The sequence below is a fragment of the Gavia stellata genome, chromosome 8 (assembly GCF_030936135.1).
Source record: "Gavia stellata isolate bGavSte3 chromosome 8, bGavSte3.hap2, whole genome shotgun sequence".
In the NCBI taxonomy this organism is placed as follows: domain Eukaryota; kingdom Metazoa; phylum Chordata; class Aves; order Gaviiformes; family Gaviidae; genus Gavia; species Gavia stellata.
In genome coordinates, this window is record NC_082601.1 from 22,893,830 (window position 1) to 22,913,475 (window position 19,646).

Here is a 19,646-nt window from a genome sequence, read left to right on the forward strand (position 1 = left end):
AATTTCTCTTCTTATCAGCTGCAGTTGATCTCCCTGTATTTTCTTGCCATCTTTAAATGGTAGCTGAAAAGGATGTCCGGTCATCAGCTAGACCAGCCTCCTGCCTGACATGGGACATATTTAAAGCCTTCATAGGTGGTGATTCCACCACCTCTGCCCATTCTCATCCAGTGTCATCACACTATGCTCCTGCTGAAGCAGGCTTTCCTGACTACTCAGCCTGATGTCCTATGTCACAATTTGTAGTATCAATCACCTGACTCTGCTGAGAAGAGTTTGGCTCTGCAATATTTGTAACTACCCCTGAAACAGCTGTAGGCTGTTAATTAGATCATGCCTTAGTCTTGTAATTGCCAACTTTCTCTGTTTATTTCTCATCTCAGTCTGTTCAGTAGCTTTCATCTGCTGGTACTTGCACAAGGACCTGTTCTCTTAGCCTATTCCCTGTCTTTTCTTCAACTTGTCATAAACATCTTCTGTACTATTCCTGCAAGCAGCTTTCCATTATTGCCTTTCATATAGGACAACTGTAAGAGACAATGAAATGTTACCAAATTCTTTCTCACTGAAAATCTTAGAACCTCAAGTATTTCTTCATGTTCTTAAAACACTTGAGGTTTCTTTTGCCTAGTTTTTATGGAGGATTACTAACTATGGTTAGTCATTTAAAACAAGCACACAAAGCATGTGCATCTCAAAGTCAATGGAATAAAGTGACATCATGATTCATGCTGGATTTTTTCCATGCTGAATTTGGATAACTAAATCCATATTTAGCCAATATGCTTTAAAGTTACACAGGATTCCTACTTCACTCTAGGTGTACTGAAAGGAAGAGTTGTTTTCTGGTACGTGACTTCGGTATTTCTGTAGATGTTCAAAGTAAAAGGGGTATAAACCCCGTGGAAGCAGGCTGTAGACTTCAAATGCAGACATAAATAATCTGCAGAACAGGGCATTTTTTGAAGCTGAGTAAGAAATGAGGTTGCAATCCACCTTGCTTCTTGCTGCTGTGGAGGTAGACTAAAACCCATTTAACTCACCAATTGCATGGTAGTGAGCATGTGCAAATATGCACTTAGGGATGCATTTGGAGCATTATCAAGCTCTGCAGATTTCAGCACCACTTCTGCTGTAGTCAATGCTTCTTCTCAAGGCTCCAGCTTCTGCGATCAAAATGCTTTATTAAAAGTTTCCATTCTTTCTGCTTGCTGAAAAAAGCTTGAAGTAGTAAAAGGAGCACTGGCTCAGAGAGAAGGGAAATAAATTTTTCATTAGCAAACTAAGAAAAAATGTATTTAGAGACAATTTCACAAGTTAATTGCCATGTCTCTTTTAAAAATGTAATTTCCAAAATCAATTACTCCAAGATAATTGGAGGGAACTCTGTGCAACTTTTAGTTGGTAGTGCAGTGTTAGCACTTTAGTTTAGGTCAGAAGTGAGTTTTTGAAACAAGTCTCTTGATTGTTCTTACTTTACTGTGCTTTGGTTCACGTTACAGAGCGATCACAAACTGCACCCTTTTGGATGAAACTTAAAACAGGAAAATGGGCTCCAACCAGTGATGGGCATTCAGCCCTGACACTAAGCTAGAGCTATTCTGGGCAAAATTTCTGAAATGCATGCATCATGCGTGTCAAGTTCTCAGCAGCAACTTCCTCACCCCACAAACAAGCCCCTTATGGGCTACACTAATTGACACGGGTACAGAGAGCCAGTCAGCTCCACCCAGCCACGTCCTGCTGTCCAAAAACAGTGCAGCAGCCCAGACCACAGCAGGACTGACCAACCAAGACAATACCCGAGTCTGTGCTGGCTCAGATGACAGTTCTTGGCCCTGCCCTCAGGCAGGGCTTTGAGGGGCATGCAAGCTGTAACACTCCTACACAATGCCCCATGTTTGCTCAGTCCCTGAGCAAGCTGGGGGCTTGTGTACATTTGGCAGGAGGAACATGGATCTTGTTACATCAACCATCCTTCCCTGCCTCCCCCCGTTATTTTTTTAAATACCGCATACATATACAACTCTGCCGCATTTGCAGTTGTCCTAGTTAGGAAGCCCACATCTTGTTCCCTCTTTGGAAGCTTGGAGAGGAGAATAAAAATTACATCCAGTAATGGCACTGATTCAGTTACTCACTGTCTTTATCGCTGAAACGCTCGATCCTTACGAAAAGCAGCTTCTCTCTGAGCGTTGTAGTCCAAATCTGCTTGCTTTTCCTGCTGTTTTTTTGCCTGCTTTTCAGCCTGAAGAAAAGGTATGTTAGTTGATACCTGTCAAATATCATCCCTTCCCGCTTCTCTCCTCTGCCATACGCCCACAAAAAGGGGGCTGAATATTGAATAGCTGAGTGAGCATCAGCTGCTGATCTTTGGTGACCTGCCCAGAAGATACAAGACAGCAGTAGGGCATGGTTGAAAAAATGGCATAGTGACACAGGACAGGATGTGATCTGTCATCGTTGATCTCTTTCTTATTACCAGTTCTCCCAGGTAATCCTCCCCAACCAGCATGGGCCAAGTCAGCCTGGAAGAGGCCTCTTTTTCACTGTTCAGAGGCGGCAGGTCCCCAACATCAGCACCAGTGGTGCACACAGGTAAAAAACAAACAAAACGCACACATCACATCCACAGCAAGCTTCCTCTTTCTCTTCCACCCAGGAGATCTAGTACTATGGGTTTAGATGCATGTTTCTTTTTGAAGGGGCTGACAGGGTACAGCTCTTTTATTTACCATTTGCTGGATCTGAATTTTCTGTACTTCCATGTTTGCATCATGTTGTCTTTGTTTCTTGGCTTTTTCCATTTCCAAATAGGTATGATCTGCTGCCATCCACTGATTACGATCCTTCTCATCCTCTGCTTTTTCCTCTCTCTCCTTTTCCACTTTCATCTTCATCTGCATTTTACAAAATACACAAAAAACATTAACCAAGGAGCTAGCCTTAAGCTGAAAGTCATATCTTTCAGCAGAAGCAGCCCTGTTATCAGTGCTCTGATGAGCATGGTCATTGTGGCTGGCCAGTGTCCAAGCCCTGGGTTTTCAGCAGCCCTGGCAGATATGCGCCCAACGCAGAAGTGAGAGAGGGAGAGAGGACCCCAAGAAAGATGTCAGCAGACCTGATGAGGCATGCTCATGCAAGGCACGAGAGCCACCAGCTGTGATCTAGACCAGGCTCCTCAGTTGGAGTAAATAGTGCAGAGTCTGGAAAATGTTTGCACAAATTACCAACAATTATAGAGCCTTCCAACTCTAATTTTTTGAGAGGGGATCATCACATGTACTGCTTGCACCTTTCTTAAGGAGTTAGTTCTGAAACTATAGATGGTAAATATGAGAGGTAGCTGCTAAGTAAGAACTTGCATGTGCGTATCACTCAAGACTGCTGTGGTAGAATCTATGGTGTTTCTAAAAGGTATTCAGAAGTACAAGTATATTACAGAAAAATTAATAACAGGCTAGGTTTCTTACCACAGTGGCTCTGTGTTCAGCAATAGATTCAATGGCAGCCTTTTTTTTTGCTTCTTTCTCTTTGTTTTTCATTTGGTATTCATCTTCTACCTCTGCAGCTCCTCTAGCAAGACGATCATCTTCAATCTTACATGCCTCATTCATCTGTGCAGTTAGTTGTTCAACAGCTTTGTCCTTATGCTCCTGCATTATCCTGCAAGAGAACATGAGCTACCATAACATACCAGGATACCCGCTCAGATTACCTGAGGCACTGCTCCTAACAAAGCCAGCAATCCCACTTCCGCCCCAACACCACCAATTACTACTAGAACTGGTAGGCATTTCTTCTGGACCTTCTACTTCTTTTTCAAGTTTTAATTACAGAAAAATTGCTTGCATCACGAAGTTCTGATTTTGCTGATACAAAAATTCAGAGTAACATTTGTCACAAAAGTAATCTGGAAGTTTAAATCTTAACACTGAAAACTGTAGCCCTAGACCCACCTATTAGTCTCTGCATGTTTTTCTCTTGTCAGGTCAGCCATCATTTCTTTTCCTTTAATATAAGCCTTAATCCGATCATCATCTTTGTCTTCTTTTTGTTTCTCTTCAGCTTTAATTATTTTCTGTTCAGCTACATACTCCTGTTTAAATGGAAAGTACTTTTATGTAGAATGAGATTTTGGAAACACGAACTAAAAAAAAATACATCTAGCAAAGACAATAGAAACCCAGAGGTGGAAGAGAATTCTCATAACCTACTTACCACAAACTACCACAAAAGTAAGATTAGCATGTGGTTGCAGCTGCAAGCACGGTATCTTTAAGTTACATTCTTTCCTCTACTTCCCCACTGGCTCCAACTGTACTGTTCCCATCCTGTGTATCATTGACACAGCACAGACTCTGAAGGGCTCAAACAGTAAGAGTCTGTAGAACCATAAAAATGTAAGGCACAAAGCATTTTTCTAATCACGCAGAAATGGCAGTTATAAGTATATATAGCTTTTATTGCATATACAAGGTTGGGGGCAAATGGGGTAAAATTTCTATAATTGAGGTGAGGAAGAGTATGAGGGGAAAAAAGCAAGTAGGGTTTCAGTGGGAATTCTCTCTCCTTACTCTTTCACATGCCGATGAATCATCACAGCACCTCCACTTCAGTCTCCCTGCTCAAGCAGGCATGGGGAGGGAAACAGGGTGGTAAGTAGGTCTTGACTTATTTTCTAAACATCTCCAGTCATAAAGGGAAAGATAAGTTAAAAAGATGCTGTTATGTTCAGACTCAGGCTATTCCCTCTTCCTAACAAAGGGCTTAGAACAGAGCACATACATGGAACTTAAATCCGGTTCTCAAGCCAAGGACAATCTCCTCAATGTCTATAGCAGACTTTTTCCATCATAGACCAGTCAAAGCTCAGGTGCCACATTACAACTTCCAAGAAGCCTTTCTCAAAAGCACAGAGGAAAGACATGGCCTGCAACTGGCAAGGTAGGCATATGATCCGGTGCTACTGAAGCTGTCAGCAAACCTCCACTTATTTGTGGGCCTAATGCAACCATTTCACTCCGGGCAGCCAAGGTGAAACAAGCATTTTGGACTCTCTGCTTTCCTGTTACTTACATGATGCAGCCTCCGGCGTTCAACTTTTTCCTCCTGTTCCTTTTCTTTTCCCCTCTGAATTTCCAGTTGGTACAATTGGTTCAATCTCTGTATTTGTTCCCCTTCTCTTTTGACTTCTAGCTTGGCCAGATCTGCCTGATGCTTGTGCTCCTTTATTCTGAATTGGAAAAAGGAGTTGAATAAATGGGCTAGGAATCGCATGAAGGAATGAACAGATACGCACTCTGCACATCTACAGGTACTTTAACAGTAAAAAAATCTGATACTTTGAAGTGAAAGTCGGAGATCAAAAGTAGAATCACGGTTTTAAAAGGTAGTTGCAAATCCTTTGACCAAAGCTCAGTCCTAGAGCAACGGTGCTGGTTAAGCCTACAGTAGCAAAAGCAAACATGACCAGCATATAGACTCGAATATCAGATTGAATTTGATTAGCCTGTTTAATTGTTAGCCCACTCCCTGTACAAGCTGGGCCTTTGTCAGCTAGCTGTCTTCCAAGCAGTGCCACAGCACTGTGCAAGACATGGCCATGGTCATCAGCCTGTGCTGGCTGGATGTGTGACTGGTTCTGGGCTGGGGGGAGCGGCAATAATAAAGAGTTCTGCCTTAGGGAGACCAGCCACTTGCTCTTAGTGCCAGAACATAGACCGTCTCGTTTAATTTATTAGGATCGACATAGCCACTAGCAACAAGAGATGTTTCTGAAGCTGGAAAGCAGAGTCACGGAGGGTGTGGAGAAGTGACAGGTTTTGGCCCGGCCGCAGAGCGAGGAGGATGAGGAACAAGGGTTTAGAAGTGAGTCACGCCGCCCCACGCGCGGCGCCCCGCCGGGCGCGCTGCTCTCGCCGCGGGCAGGGCGCGGGCCTGCTCCGCCGGGGCGGGGTCCCCTCAGCCGGGTTACCCCCAAATAAACCCCCCCGTCCTGCGCGCCCGGCGCACCACCCCCCCGGCGACACAGGCCGGTCGTGGCAGCACGGCGCTGGCCGCGGAAACCCCACTCCCCTCCCAACTCCTGAAGGCCCCGCCGTCGCCGGGAGGACCCCGCCGGACTCACTGCGCCAGCTGCTCCTGGGCCACGGCCCGGCGCTCCAAGTAACGGCCGCGCTCCAGCTCTGCCTCCCGGCGGGCGGTGTCTGGCCCCTCGCGGTCCATCGTCGGCCTTTCTCCGCCGCGGGCCGGCGCAACGCCCGCCTCTCCGGGCAGCGGCAAGGTCTGCCGAGAGAAAGAGACGAATCCTCACCGACGGCGACGGCCCAGCTGCCCCGGGAAGTCGGGGCTCTTTCCTCCGCCCCCAGAGAGGGAACAAAGGCGGCGGCCGCCGCCCTCCCCGCGCTCAACGCGGCCGCGGCCAGCAGTGCCCGCGGGAGCGCCCCGGCCCCGAGCCGCCCCGACGGGGGGAATGGCGGTACCTGGAGGCGCGAACAGCAGCAGCGAAGAAGGGAGGAGTAGCAGATACTGTTCCGCGGCTCTTATAGCTGCACGGCACAGCGCTCCGCCCAGCCCCGCCCCGGGGAGCGGCCGGCGGGCGCCTCCCGCTCTTTCAGCCGGGGAGGCTCGGCCCGGCCCGGCCCGGCGGTCGAGGCGCCTCCGCCCCCCCCGCCCTTCCCCGGCCTGGTCCGGTCCGGGTCGGGCAGCAGAGCAGACTCGAGCTGCGGCGGTCACCGCGGAGGCCCCAGCCCGGCCACACGCGTGCGGGAGCCGCCCTCCTCCGCAGCCGGTTGGTGAAGTACCCGTTTCCCTGTAGTGAGCCTGTACCCGGTAAGAGGCTGTAACCCCCCTCTGCCTCTGTCTTTCTGCTCCGACCTCGGTGGCTTTTCTTCCTGCTGGTTTGCCTCCGCTCTGCGCGGCCGGTGGCGTGGTCTTTTGGCTCGGCCTGGCTCTGTGGGCTGCCGCGTCTGACACAACCTTCATCCCGCTAGGCCTGCCTGTAGCTGGGGTTGTTGGAAACTCGGCTTCACCCATGACCTGACCTTAAAAGGTGGCCCCTGGGTGCTCTTTTCCCGGAGGAAGGCCCGTGGCGGCCCTGGGAGCTGGATGAGGGTGAGATGGAGTACATCCATCTTGACATCCAGCTGTTTTACGCTGTAGGGGAGGTAAAACCACGTCTGCTTGGCCCTCAGCTTGCAGGAGGGACCTCACCACTGGGGTAGCCTCCCATCTTGCTCAAAGTCTTGTGCTTTCTTCAAAGCCTGTTGCTATCGGAAGCCAGGCTTAGAAACTTGAAAGCACACAAAAGACCCATTTTTCAAACTAAAATATTGTCAAGCATCCTTTGTAGAAGTGTCTCATTTTTTTTTCTTAAGAACTTGCATCATTTTCTAGTTTGGCCAACAGAGACTGGCAGCTGCAGGGCTGGAACAGAAGGTTGTGTGCAAGAAAGCAAAGCTTCACGTTTCTTGGACGTCATTTTCAGTGGACCCCAGAATAGGGGCATACCCTGCTTAGACCCCAGGATGCTCGTGGAGGAAGTCATTTTAAGAAACCCTAACATGATGGTAAAATTTCAGCAAAGAAACTAAGCTTAAGGAGTGACATGTGTGTGTGTGACTTTGGTGTTGGAGAGTAAGTCAGCTGAGGAATCTGAGAAACAATTTTAGATCCGTATCTATTTACGGCAGATTGAATCATTGTTAGTCTTTTTGAAAAAACAGTCCAACTATGTTGTTCTTGTTGCTGCTCCCTCTTGTAGTAGCTATTTACAGCTATATTGGGACCTATTCGCCTCCTAGGTGACCTTTTAAGGGTTGTGATCAACTCACATTTGTATTTTCATTTTATAGCGTGACATTTGTTTTACAGACGTAGTTGCAAAATGCTAGAAAAACTGCAGTACCATAACTATTCTAACTTTCACATGTATTAGGTTGTTTTTTCTTCCCCTGTAGATTCTGTAAAGTTGTTTTGTTTTTTTCTGTTATGGGGAATACTTAACTGGAAGTGGACTAGTGAAAAATGTGACCTTTTGCATTGGGAATTCATATCCTAGGCCTGAAAAACCTGGGACAGTGAATTTTGAGAATAATTAATAATAAAAATATAACAGTAATAGGGAGCTTTTGGCTGGAATGGGTTACATTGATGGTCAATTACATATCATGCATTTCTGTCTCAAGTTTAATAAACTAACTTTCATGAAATACGAGCTGGGTATTTTTGAGAATATAACCAGTTCTCTGGTAATTTTTTTTTCAAACGGACTTTCAGATTCATAGCATATATTTGATGTAGATCATTTACACTTTAACTCTGCCCATAAGGTTCAAAAGGCTATTTTTTGACTACATGAAAACTGCTTCTGCCTTTCCTTGCTGGATAGTCTCAATATTATTTCACGTTTTTAACTTCTTGAGCAGTAGTACAGCTACAACAAGGTAACTGGGTCCCAGCACCATCCTGCGCTTGAAAACTAGTATTTATTCCTTCTCTTCCTCTGGAAAATGGCCCATGTCCAAGTCCTCTTCCATCTTTGGATGCTTTGAGAAGAGGATAAAGATGATGCGTAGTCTTGGACTCTGATTCAATTACTTGCTTTGCATAGCTCTGAAATTCACGCTCCTTATGAAGTGCAATAGCCTCTCTCTGAGCATCGTAGTCCAAATCTGCTTGCTTTTCCTGCTGTTTTTTTGCCTGCTTTTCAGCCTGATGATGAAAAGGGAAAACAAAGCTTAGTATTTCTTTCACAACGTCACTATCCCTTAAAACTTGCAGAGGGTAAAAGGTTACGGGAGATCTGTGGTGATGTTAATTGATACTTGGCAAGTATCACCCCTTCCCACTTCTCTCCGCTGCTGTATCCCCCCCAAAAAGGGTACACTGAATAGCTGAGTGAACATCAGCATCAGCTGCTGCTCTTTGGTGACCTGCCCAGAAGATACGAGAGGGCAGCAGTAGTGCATAATGGCACAGGACAGGATGTGATCTGTCATTGCAAACCAGCCTTGACTTGCAGCACTGCTCTGAGAGGAGGCTGGTCCCCGACACCAGCATATGCGGAGCATACATGATTTAAAAAAAGACAAAAACAAAACCAACAAACAAAAAACCCCAAACAAAACACAGTAAGCTTCCTCTCCTTTTCTTCCTCTCACGCAGGAGCTAGTGCTGGTCGTTTAGATGCGTGCTTCTTTCTGAAAGGGCTGACAGGGTACAGCTCTTTTATTTACCATTTGCTGGATCTGAATTTTCTGTACTTCCAAGTTTGCGTCACGTTGTCTTTGTTTCTTGGCTTTTTCCATTTCCAGGTAGACGCGATTCTTTTCCATTAGCGCATGAAGTTCTTTTTTACCCTCTGCTTTTTCCTCTCTCTCCTTTTCCACTTTCATCTTCATCTGTATTTTACAAAATACACAAAAAACATTAACCAAGGAGCTAGCCTTAAGCTGAAAGTCATATCTTTCAGCAGAAGCAGCCCTGTTATCAGTGCTCTGATGAGCATGGTCATTGTGGCTGGCCAGTGTCCAAGCCCCGGGTTTTCAGCAGCCCTGGCAGATATGCGCCCAACACAGAAGTGGGAGAGAGAGAGAGGACCCCAGGAAAGATGTCAGCAGACCTGATGAGGCATGCTCATGCAAGGCACGAGAGCCACCAGCTGTGATCTGGACCAGGCTCCTTGGTTGGAGTAAGCAGGAATAAGAACAGGCTAGGTTTCTTACCACAGTGGCTCTGTGTTCAGCAATAGATTCAATGGCTGCCTTTTCTTTTGCTTCTTTCTCTTTGCATTTTTTTTCTTGTTCAGCTTCTTTTTTTGCAGAGTCTCTAGCAAGACGATCATCTTCCATCTTTAATGCCTTATTCATTTGTACAGCTAGTTGGCTAACGATTTTGTTCTGATGTTCCTGTGTTAGTCTGCAGAAGAACGTGAGGTACCATAACATATCAGGGTACAGACCTGGGTCTACCTGAAGTATTACTGCCACCAAACTCAGCAATCCTGCTTCTAGTCTTCTCTCCTCGTGCCACACAGGCTGCCCCACCCACCCGACTCCTTGATCTCCTTGTGTTCCTCCTGGTTTATTTTTTTTTAATTTTCTGATTTAGCAAATAAATATTCCCTGTGTTCTCGTAACACTAGCTTTCTGTTGCAATAATGAGCTGGATCACTCGGGGAGGAGCCTGCCTAGCATCTTGCTATCAGGAGAGAAATGTTGGGAGTATTGGCCAGAAGTAGAAAGAGAAGGGAGCTCTTACATTGGCTCAATGGTATCTTCATGCTGTACCCTCACTGTTAAATTGGTAAACCATCTTCCCTTAATAATAACCCAATGTAATTAATTAATTAATATAGTTGCCTATTTAAGAAGTCAAATTATTTTTCTTGATCTGACTCAGGCAAATATAGCTTATGCCCAAAAATGCTTTCATCAAGGATTTTAATTGTCTTTAATTGTTGAGGAGGTGGAGGCTTGGCAGGCCATATGGAAAATCACTGTTCCCAACACACTGGTGTAGAGTTTTGCACTTCTGTAAGTCTTTGTACTTTGAAGGGTGGAAAGATTGCTCTCACACACATCTATTACTAAGAAACCTGTGAAAGAATTTCCTTTTTCTCCTGAACTTCCTACTCTCCCTATCAGTAGAATTTAATTTTTAGAATAACTGTGGTTTGTGTTACATCATCAGTCTGAAAGATTTGAATATAACTACAGTATAATTTTTAGTTTATTTATAATTTATACTCTAGCTTTATACCTACCTACGCATGTCAGCTTCTTTCTCTTTTATCAGCTTGGCAATAGTTTCCTTTGCTTTAAAATGAGCTTTAATCCGATTATCTTCTTCCATTTGTTTTTGTTCCTCTACTGCTTTGATAATTTCCTGATCAGTTACATGCTCCTGCATGGGCAAAATGATCCTGATAAAACCAATGAAGTTTAGAAAATCTGGGCCTGGGGTAGCAACTTAAAAGAATCACTTCCTATTCTCTCTGTGTTTCTTTCAAAGAGAGAAGAGAGGAAAGGCATTCTCAGTACTTCCACTTTACTTCTGCCTCCCTGTTCAAATATGCATGAAGAGGAGATAGCAGATACAAGGAAGGAGAAGGGGAATTGAGCATCGAACAGCTGCTTCTCCAGCCCATTACACAAACAAATTGCTATGCAACGCAGTGAGCATTATCCCTTGCTCCCATTTACACACGTGGGAGAGGGGGACGTTTAGAGGAATGGGACTGTGCAGCCCCCACCAACACGTACACAGACCATGCTGCTCCTGGCCCACCTCATCTGAAACTATCCCAGTCTGAGAGCTTAATCCAAATCATAGCTGAAGAACAGTTTTCTGTAATTTTATGTAAAAAAACAACTGTCTTTTGTATGTTGGCTAGAACTGTTCTGAGGTGTTTCTAGTTTGTGTTTAGCAAGATGCCTTTAAAGGTGAAGAGAGAAGGCAGCATGTGTTGACTAAATTTCTAAACCTCTCCAATCCTAAAGGGAAAGATAAGTTAAAAAGATGCTGTTATGTTCAGACTCAGGCTATTCCCTCTTCCTAACAAAGGAAAATGGGCTTAAAACAGAGCAGGTACATGGAACTTAAATCCAGTTCTCAAAGTCAAGGAGAATATTCCTTGATGTCTATAGCAGGTTCTTTAAATCATAGGCCAGTCAAAGCATCAGGTGCTGATGTCCTTTCAGACAAGAGGAGGGACCTGCCTCCAAGAGGCCTTTCTCAAAAGCACAGAGGAAAGACGTGGCCTGCAACTGGCAGGGTAGGCATATGATCCAGTGCTACTGAAGCTGTCAGCAAACCTCCTGTTGCCAGTAGGCCCATTTAGATATATGAATGCTATTGTTTCACTCTGGGCAGCAGAGGTGAAACAAGCATTTTGGACTCTCTGCTTTCCTGTTACTTACATGATGCAGCCTCTGGCGTTCAACTTTTTCCTCCTGTTCCTTTTCCATTCTTCTCTGAATTTCCAGTTGGTACAATTGGTTCAATCTCTGTATTTGTTCCCCTTCTCTTTTGACTTCTAGCTTGGCCAGATCTGCCTGATGCTTGTGCTCCTTTATTCTGAATCAGGAAAAGGAGTTGAATAAATGGGCTAGGAATCGCATGAAGGAATGAACAGATAGGGATTCTGCATAACCATAGGTACCTTGCACTGAAGGATGTGATACTTTGAATTGAAGGTGGGTAGAATATCAGAGGTGAAAAATAGCATCATTGTTTATAATGGTAGCCCTCAAATCCTCTGACCAGAAATTAGCTATGCTACACTCTCAGATTGCAGTCTAGTGGTAACAAGTTTTATCTGGATGACCTGTTAGCACCACGGCATTCATAATGTTCTGGCCTATCTCTGTAGCACCCTCAGTGAACAAGATTTCCCCAGTAAGTCCCACCGTATCTACGCTTCTCCTCCTGGTCATGCAGGCAACAGCTTAAACTGGTAGTGTTCTGTATGAAGTTCTGCAAGGATTTATGTGTTGGACCTGGAATATGCAAGACCAGACTTTGAACTCTTCCTCTGCCTCAGGGAATTTGATTCCTTCTATCAGACCACCAGAGCCAGTCCTATAAATACCACTGGGGACCCCTCCATGAGGTTTCTGTAAGAGCTGAGAGAAAGAATGGAGGTGGCAGTGATGCGTTCTCTGGAATCTAGTCATGGGCAAATGGAAAATCTGGTTTAACCTTTTCCTTTTCTGGGACTGAAACTGAGTTAAAATATGCTTTCAGTAACCAATTTTGAATAACGATTTGACTGAAACCTATTGATGCCTACCAGAGGCGATTTTACGTGCAGACTGTTGGCAAATAAAAGACACTGCAGATCACACCTTTTCCCTTTTGTGCAAGGTCTTTCATGGCACTCTGCATTTTTCTTTTAAAGTGTTGCATTTGTGAATCAAATTATTAGTTAAGTTTCTGTAAAAACCTTATAAAATGTATTTGTAAGAAGAGAGTTTAAGTAAATAATGAAGTAAGGTTACTTTTGATTAATTACTGTTAATTACTTACTGTTCCAGCTGATCTCTGCGTAGTGCCTGTTGATTCATATAACGCTGATGTGCCTTTTCTTGCTCTCTGAGAATAGCTTCTTTATGTGCATGTTCTTTTTCTTCATCCTTCTTTTTTTTAACATCTGACTTTAACTTTTTAAATTCAACTTGAGCATCTCTTTCTTTTAGGACCTCAGCAAGTAGAAGTGCACTCTGCAAGAGAACATTTAAAGTAAATTGCATATTTAGAAGTGTTAACAGAAATTCAGAAAAATTTTAATTTTAAAATTGTAAGTTGTCAACAAACATGCAACCCTTTCACTCTTTCATTCTGATAGTATAGGTAGGTTTTTGCACGATCAATAGCCTCCTTCCGTTTTGCTGCTTGGAACTGTTCTTCTTCCAAATCAAGTAACTTTCTTTCTTCCTCTTCCCTTTCTTCACGTAATTGTTTGGCTTTAATTTTCTGTTGTGCCAGGCCCTACAGTGCAGATAAAATTAGAAATCACATTTAAAGCGCAGGGATTAAAAACAAACGTATAAACCATTCTGAAGGTGAAGTACTCAATGTTTGGGTTTTTTAAATTTTGCATTTTAGCTTTAATTAAAAAATTTAAATGTTGATGTTAAATGTATTTAAATGGAGTTTAGTTAAAATACATATTTAAAATGAAATGTTAAACAAAGGGAGTACCGCTAGAAATGTTACCATGAGTGGTTTTGCATATATGAAAATGAATCCCTTTGTTTACAAATGTATCTTGTACTTACCATAATGGTATTGGGCCAATCTTTTACAACCGCTTTGGAGCGTAAGTGCATTTCTTCCCGTTCTTTCTTCTCAGCGAGGATGTGTGCTGCTTCTCTGGTTGTGCTGCCAAGATTGTCCTGAATCCTTTCCCATTCTGCTTTTGGCAATACAATTACCTCATGAAGATCTACTTCATTTGGAAGAAAATAGCCATCTAGAACATTATTTTCTTGCAAATGATGTGATGCTGTGCAGAGGGAAGAAAGGATACTAAGATTAGTTGATACCAGAAAATCCTATATTCAAACCTGTACCAGCATTTGAGTTCCTGCATAGTAACAACACTAAGTTATCCTAACAGGTACTCTCCCCATCCCAGTACCCCAGAGCTAAGACAAGGTACCTGTATCTGCAGTCTAACTATGGCCAGGTGTGTACTTGGGCTGTAGCACTGAATGACTGAACTGTTTTTATGTCCCCTTCCCTCTTTGTGCGTATGTACAGGTTTGGCTTGTGGTGACTAACACTTTCCAGGCAATACTTGGGTGTGGTTCTGAGAACAGCAGGGACCAGGGAGCGTTCCCAAAAGGAAAGGGGGAATATTGGCGAAGACATTTTCCTGGTTGGATGAGGCAGCCGTTTGGGCACAGGCTGTGCCTTACCACCCTTCTCCTGAGCACTCACTGTATTTACTAAAATAGATCTGGCTTGTAGAACAGTTTCTTGATTTGTTGGAAAGATTAGCATTCCTTTGTTGTCTTAGGTTTACATACACACGCGCATGCATAAGTACAGCTGTTCTAGGTGATCACTAGGTTTTGTGAAATGCCCTTCAAACTGTCACCGGTATTTCCGAAGGAAATGGCACTCCGTGTGGAGGGTGTCCTGTTAGAAATTCTCCTCGCTCGTCTGATTTGCAGCAGACCGATGTGCCGCGTCTAAAATGTAAGGAGGCTTTCTCTTTCAGCGATACTTGTGTCGAAGTCTGTTTTTCAGCTGCAGGTGCTAACCTGTTGGTCTTGTGGCGGGGAGCAGACCTGATCTTCTCCCCGGCCAAGGTGAAGGTAGCCTTGCCAGGAGTGAACCTCCCCTGACGCACTGCTCCCTGCAGACAGGGCAGGGCCAGGCACCCCGTTCTTCTCTAACCTCCAGCTGTTGGGTGATACTGTACACCTGCTGGTTTCAGGTCAGTTCTTTCTAGGTGGTTCTTGGGGAGAAACAGCCTGTCCTGTGTCCGCAGCGGGGAGAGCAGGGAGGAGGTGTGGGGGGAGTCACCCCGCGCACGGGGACAAGGCACACCCCCGCAGCCTCCCGGAGCCGTGTGCAGCCGGTGCAGCTAGGGGCTCGGCACTGCCCTCCCCCCGGGTCCCGGTGCCCGCGAGGGGAGCGCCACTCACGGGCCAGCTGCTGCCGCCGCCTCCCGCGGGGGAGCCCGGGCCGCGCCGCCGCCATGGCCCCGAGCCGCGCCGGCTGTGTACGCGCGCCGCTGCCAGGCAACCCGGCGGCGGGGAGTCACGTGATGACGTGGACGGGAGGCACGTGGCGAGCGGCGGGCGGGACTCTCGCGGAGGGAGTCGGAGGCGGCGCGCCCGCAGGTGGGTCGGGGGCAGCGCGGCCGTTGGCGGGCGGCGCTTTTCGGTCCTTTTTCCTCACGGGCTTTCGGTCCGCTGCCGAGACCCCGGTGTCCCGTGCGGTGCTGCCGCCCGCCTCCCCCCCCCGCCCATCCCTTCAGGTGTACCCCCGCCAGGGTAGCTGCTCTGCTTTCCCCCTCGGCCCGGTTGTTGCGCGCCGGGTGGGCGGCGGCAGCGGCCGCTGCGGTGCGGCTGAGAGGGAGCTGCTTATCTGGCTGCGCGGCCTGCTGGCGCTGGGGGGCTGGCGCTGGGGGGCTGGCGCTGGGGGGCGTCTGGGGCTGAGGAAGCGGCGGTGCTCGTCTTACGGGCGTGAGAGAACTTGCCTGGGGGGGAACGGCTCTGAGTGCCAGACGAGGCGTCTCTTGCTCCCGGGGATTTCCGTAGCCCAGAGGTGGGCTGCGGGTACTGAAGTTGCAGGACTACAGCAAGCAGACCGATTTCTATTTCAGGCAGTGTTTCTTTTCGTTGGCTGCTTTGATTTGGTGTGTCCTTGTTAAAAAGACTGGCTTCATCCGTTCAGTAGTAGTTTCCTTTCGGAATACCTCTTCAGGTGTTCTGCCAGGAGAGTCCCAGTTTGGTTGTGCTGGCAAGTGATGATGGAGAAATTTAGAACCGTTGGCCAAACTGATGGTGCATGGGTAGTGGAAGATTGACTTTGTGTTAGCAAGTATTAGTACCTATGCAGCATGAGTTTAGATACTTCCACATTGTCTGTTTTAAACAGAGGCTTAATACTGAACTAAACTTTGACCTTTACAGACTGCTTTTTTGGCTAGAGCACAACTTCCCATAGCTGTGGTGGCCATAAAGAGTTTACTTTGTTTAGATATTTGTCCTAATGCTTCATTTTCTTGCAGAATTTGTCTCTTCTGAGCGCAAGATCAGGGTAGGAATTCAGTAATTTTGTTTATATAAATAATTCTCTTTTTTTGTTTGTTTTGGAAACTATTTTCTGACAGCTATGAAATTTCTCTTGGTTTTTGATTTTGACCATACAATCGTAGATGAAAATAGTGATACCTGGATTGTGAAATGTGCTCCTGAGAAAAAACTTCCTAGTGGATTAAGAAACTCCTACCGACCAGGACACTGGACAGAATATATGGGCAGAGTCTTTGTCTACTTGGGAGACAATGGCATCAAAGAAGATGAGATGAAAAGAACTATGACAACAATTCCTTTCACTGCAGGAATGGTAGATCTTCTGGGGTTTATTGGCAAGAACAAGAAGTTGTTTGACTGCATAATTGTTTCAGATTCTAATACAGTGTTTATTGACTGGATTTTGAAAGCTGCTGACTTCCATAAGGTGTTTGATGAAGTGTTTACAAACCCTGCAGCCTTCACCAGTACTGGCTATCTTACTGTACAGAACTTCCATGCTCACCATTGTGCAAAGTGCCCTAAAAACCTTTGCAAAAGGAAAGTTTTAAAAGAATTTCTAGATAAACAGTTGGAGCGAGGAGCAAGTTATACACAAATTGTGTATATAGGTGATGGTGGGAATGACTTATGTCCAGTAATGTTTTTGAGGAAAGATGATATTGCTATGCCCAGGCAGGGGTATACCTTGGAGAAAAAGATTTCTCAGCTGGCCCAAGATCTCAGTCCTGTAGAGTGTTCTGTTCTGGTTTGGTCATCTGCTACTGAAATTCTGTCTTATCTGAAAGTGCTTATAAAGGAATAATTCAAATGATAACAGAAAACTAATATATTTTATCTTCCTGGGAGAGAAAAACTGCATGTGTATAAAAGCACAAAATTGTAAAATTGGGCTGTTATCTGAACTTACATTTTTTAAACACAATAGAAAACTGTTTATGTTCAGTCTTGGCAATAGTGGGAAGGTGAAGCTAAAGTGGCTTTCTAACGTAGTACACATTCCAACATAAGTGGAGAAGTGGGATTGCAAGAGGAATTGCCATTCTTAGTCTTCCCCCTCCCTCCCAAGCCTTTACTGACTACATAACTGACCTTTTCTGTTCCACGTGCTTAAGGGAAGGAGTAGGATTAGTGCACAAAAAATGAAATTCTTTACTTACAAAACATTAGGTGCCAGGAGCATAGTTCTGGAACTGTTGGCTTTTATACTTCTTTGATCAGGATACATGTTTAATTTTGTAAATTATTTGGTATGCTTGTAATCTTGTTTGATCTGAAGATGCGTATATATTTTCAACATACTAAATATTTTACCAAACAAAATTACTTTTTAATAGTTTGTATTATCTTGTATTGTAAAGACAATAAAAGTTACTGACAAAAGCAACACACCTGATTTGTGTGATGTATTCTGCTGGCCTGTGTCATCATGCACCTGTTCCTGTAAGGGCCTGGCGACAGTGAACACAAGTGTAGGTGTCAGCCTTTGGATAACACCTTCATTTATTTTGTCAGTCAGACCTCTTCTCTTCTGGAGAACAGTAACGACGTTGCTGTTCTGTGTAAAGAAAAGTCACTCTCCCGTTCTCCTGACTACCACCCTGACAGTGGGCTGCTGCCACTCTGTATGGAGCTAACGCTGGTTTGATCTTCCATGCTGACAGCTCTGAGTCAGCCAGGTGCTTTTTTGTTGCTGGGTTTCTGCTGCAATGCACAGGCCCACAGAGTGGTGCATATGTAAAATCAGTGTAAACATGTATACCTGTTCACTCTTGTCCGTATCTATAGTATAATCCTCTCTTACAGGCTGGAAGGGAACATCTATGTCCAATTTAACTTCTTAAGGGAATTGTTCTGTCTTTAAATAGTTTAAGGAATCGTTTGTGAATGTGCAGTCTTTCTCTTTACCACTCACAGTGAGATGAGCCCCAACAGTTGGGCTATGCATATAGAGATATTAAAAATAAGTCTTATTAAAGTTAAATAATGTATTTTCGTGCCAAATGTTTTCCTCCTTATAGTCCCACAAAAGGTCCAAAATGATGATGTAGTCTGCTATTGAACTGATGTCTGTTTTAGCTTAAGTGCCTTAATAACAGAGAAATTAGTCCAACTTTGCAGCACTTCGGTTGCAGATGTCCGAGATGTAGCTCAGCAGCCTGCAATTGCTGTAGCTGTCGTCTTCTGTTTTCTCTGCAGCATTGTTCTCATTTTCTTACCGACATTTGATGTTGCCACTACCTTCTTTTTCTCAGCTGAAGATCTTTAGGAGTGGTCTTGCCCGTTTTCAGGCTGATAGTGTATATAAATTTAAGATTTCCTTTGATTACTTCCTTGTAAATAGTCCTGCTTTTAGCTCTTTACCTATTTTAGTGAATTGTAGAAGGTTGCTTTGAACAGTCTGTTGTCTAAGATGTCCAGAATAATATACTTGAGTTCTCAGGAGCATTGCTTTAATGATGGATATTTGATAGGTGCCCGAGATGTTTGTATTCAAGATCTTACCCTGTTGTCTTGTGCAAGGGCACGAAGACAGCATCTGAAGAACTAGTGGGTCTCAAGTTGTGGCAAGTTTAAGTTGTCTGATTTAGAGGTCATACAAAAGAATGGTAATGGCTGTTGCGTATTACGGTTTTGTATGGTTACTTTTCTTTTGAAGTTGTGTGTCTCCTTCATTCTAGATGTGCTGCTTAATGTTCCAGATTCTGTGCTGGTTTCTTCTGTGCTTTTCAGAACTTAGTTGTGAGACATCTTGCTTTCAGTTTGTCCACAGATCTCAGTTACTGCTTACTTAAACAAAAAAAATAGTATATGAGTAATTATTCAGCTTTTTCTTCCACTTACACTAACTATTGTTCTTTTAGCCTTAAGGAACCTACCTTGTAGTTTGCTGTGAGAGTGAGAAATTCATCTTCATGCTCAAAAAGGGGTGTTTTTTTGTGGTTTTGATGAAAGTACTGAAGCAGGAGTTGAGAATAGATTAAGCAGAGTAGACTACTTGAAATATTAGCAATTATGATCTAATTGCTTCAAGTAGATGGTAGAGCTGATGCTATCACTAGACAAAGTGCATGTTGGAGACAAGAAATTTTTCATTTCCAGTAGGTAGGCCATTAAGCTATTAATATGAGGTCTTGGGCTTTTTTTTTCCTCTTAATAGAAGAGAGAACTTTTCTGAAGCACCACAATTGTCAAATTTTTCCACATTTGGGTATAAGGGAGGGGAGAGGAGTATCTCCAAAGGGTGAAGCTGGTTTAAGGTGGTAACCCAGCCAAAAGAGAAAGGGAGAAGCTCCTTGAAAGGGACACGTTTGGTACTTGGTGCTGCTGGCCTCTAGATTTGCTGGTGGTTTAAGTCAACATGCTCTC

The 19,646-nt window shown here is 44.6% G+C and overlaps 3 protein-coding genes across 4 annotated transcripts; 1 reads left to right on the forward strand and 2 right to left on the reverse strand.

Annotated features, from left to right (window-relative positions):
• Positions 1-741: 741 nt before the first annotated feature.
• LOC132317406 (cilia- and flagella- associated protein 210-like) lies at positions 742-6,228 on the reverse strand. The gene is made up of 7 exons (XM_059820544.1): positions 6,131-6,228; positions 5,080-5,236; positions 3,960-4,099; positions 3,474-3,666; positions 2,736-2,900; positions 2,142-2,248; positions 742-1,242 (listed from the first exon to the last, which is right to left on the reverse strand). Exons 1-6 carry the CDS (start codon positions 6,226-6,228, stop codon positions 2,147-2,149), a joined length of 855 nt encoding a protein of 284 aa, XP_059676527.1. The 3' UTR covers positions 742-1,242; positions 2,142-2,146.
• Positions 6,229-7,417: 1,189 nt separating this feature from the next.
• PHOSPHO2 (phosphatase, orphan 2) lies at positions 7,418-17,660 on the forward strand. Of its 2 annotated transcripts, none has more exons than XM_059820437.1 (2): positions 7,418-7,571; positions 16,355-17,660. In XM_059820437.1, exon 2 carries the CDS (start codon positions 16,357-16,359, stop codon positions 17,080-17,082), a length of 726 nt encoding a protein of 241 aa, XP_059676420.1. In that variant the 5' UTR covers positions 7,418-7,571; positions 16,355-16,356; the 3' UTR covers positions 17,083-17,660. The 2 variants fall into 2 exon arrangements, with proteins under 2 accessions (XP_059676420.1, XP_059676419.1); XM_059820436.1 differs by lacking the exon at positions 7,418-7,571 and adding an exon at positions 15,347-15,359.
• Positions 8,401-13,850, reverse strand: CFAP210 (cilia and flagella associated protein 210). The gene is made up of 8 exons (XM_009819632.2): positions 13,785-13,850; positions 13,321-13,494; positions 13,033-13,226; positions 11,925-12,081; positions 10,769-10,908; positions 9,729-9,921; positions 9,240-9,404; positions 8,401-8,715 (listed from the first exon to the last, which is right to left on the reverse strand). The coding sequence occupies exons 1-8, from the start codon at positions 13,833-13,835 to the stop codon at positions 8,401-8,403; spliced, it is 1,389 nt and encodes a 462-aa protein (XP_009817934.2). The 5' UTR covers positions 13,836-13,850.
• Positions 17,661-19,646: the final 1,986 nt, after the last annotated feature.

What these genes read in the sequence shown, in the direction of transcription:
- LOC132317406 (XM_059820544.1), bottom strand. Translation starts at nt 6,228, where the DNA reads ATGGACCGCGAGGGGCCAGACACCGCCCGCCGGGAGGCAGAGCTGGAG. An exon ending in GCCCAGGAGCAGCTGGCGCA is followed by an intron (nt 5,237 to 6,130) that starts GTGAGTCCGGCG and finishes TTTCCAATTCAG; the next exon opens with AATAAAGGAGCACAAGCATC. An exon ending in AAATTCAGATCCAGCAAATG is followed by an intron (nt 2,249 to 2,735) that starts GTAAATAAAAGA and finishes CCTTTTCTTCAG; the next exon opens with GCTGAAAAGCAGGCAAAAAA.
- CFAP210 (XM_009819632.2), bottom strand. Translation starts at nt 13,835, where the DNA reads ATGCACTTACGCTCCAAAGCGGTTGTAAAAGATTGGCCCAATACCATT. An exon ending in CGCAGAGATCAGCTGGAACA is followed by an intron (nt 12,082 to 13,032) that starts GTAAGTAATTAA and finishes TTCCTGATTCAG; the next exon opens with AATAAAGGAGCACAAGCATC. An exon ending in AAAGAAGCTGACATGCGTAG is followed by an intron (nt 9,922 to 10,768) that starts GTAGGTATAAAG and finishes GTTCTTCTGCAG; the next exon opens with ACTAACACAGGAACATCAGA.
- PHOSPHO2 (XM_059820437.1), top strand. Translation starts at nt 16,357, where the DNA reads ATGAAATTTCTCTTGGTTTTTGATTTTGACCATACAATCGTAGATGAA.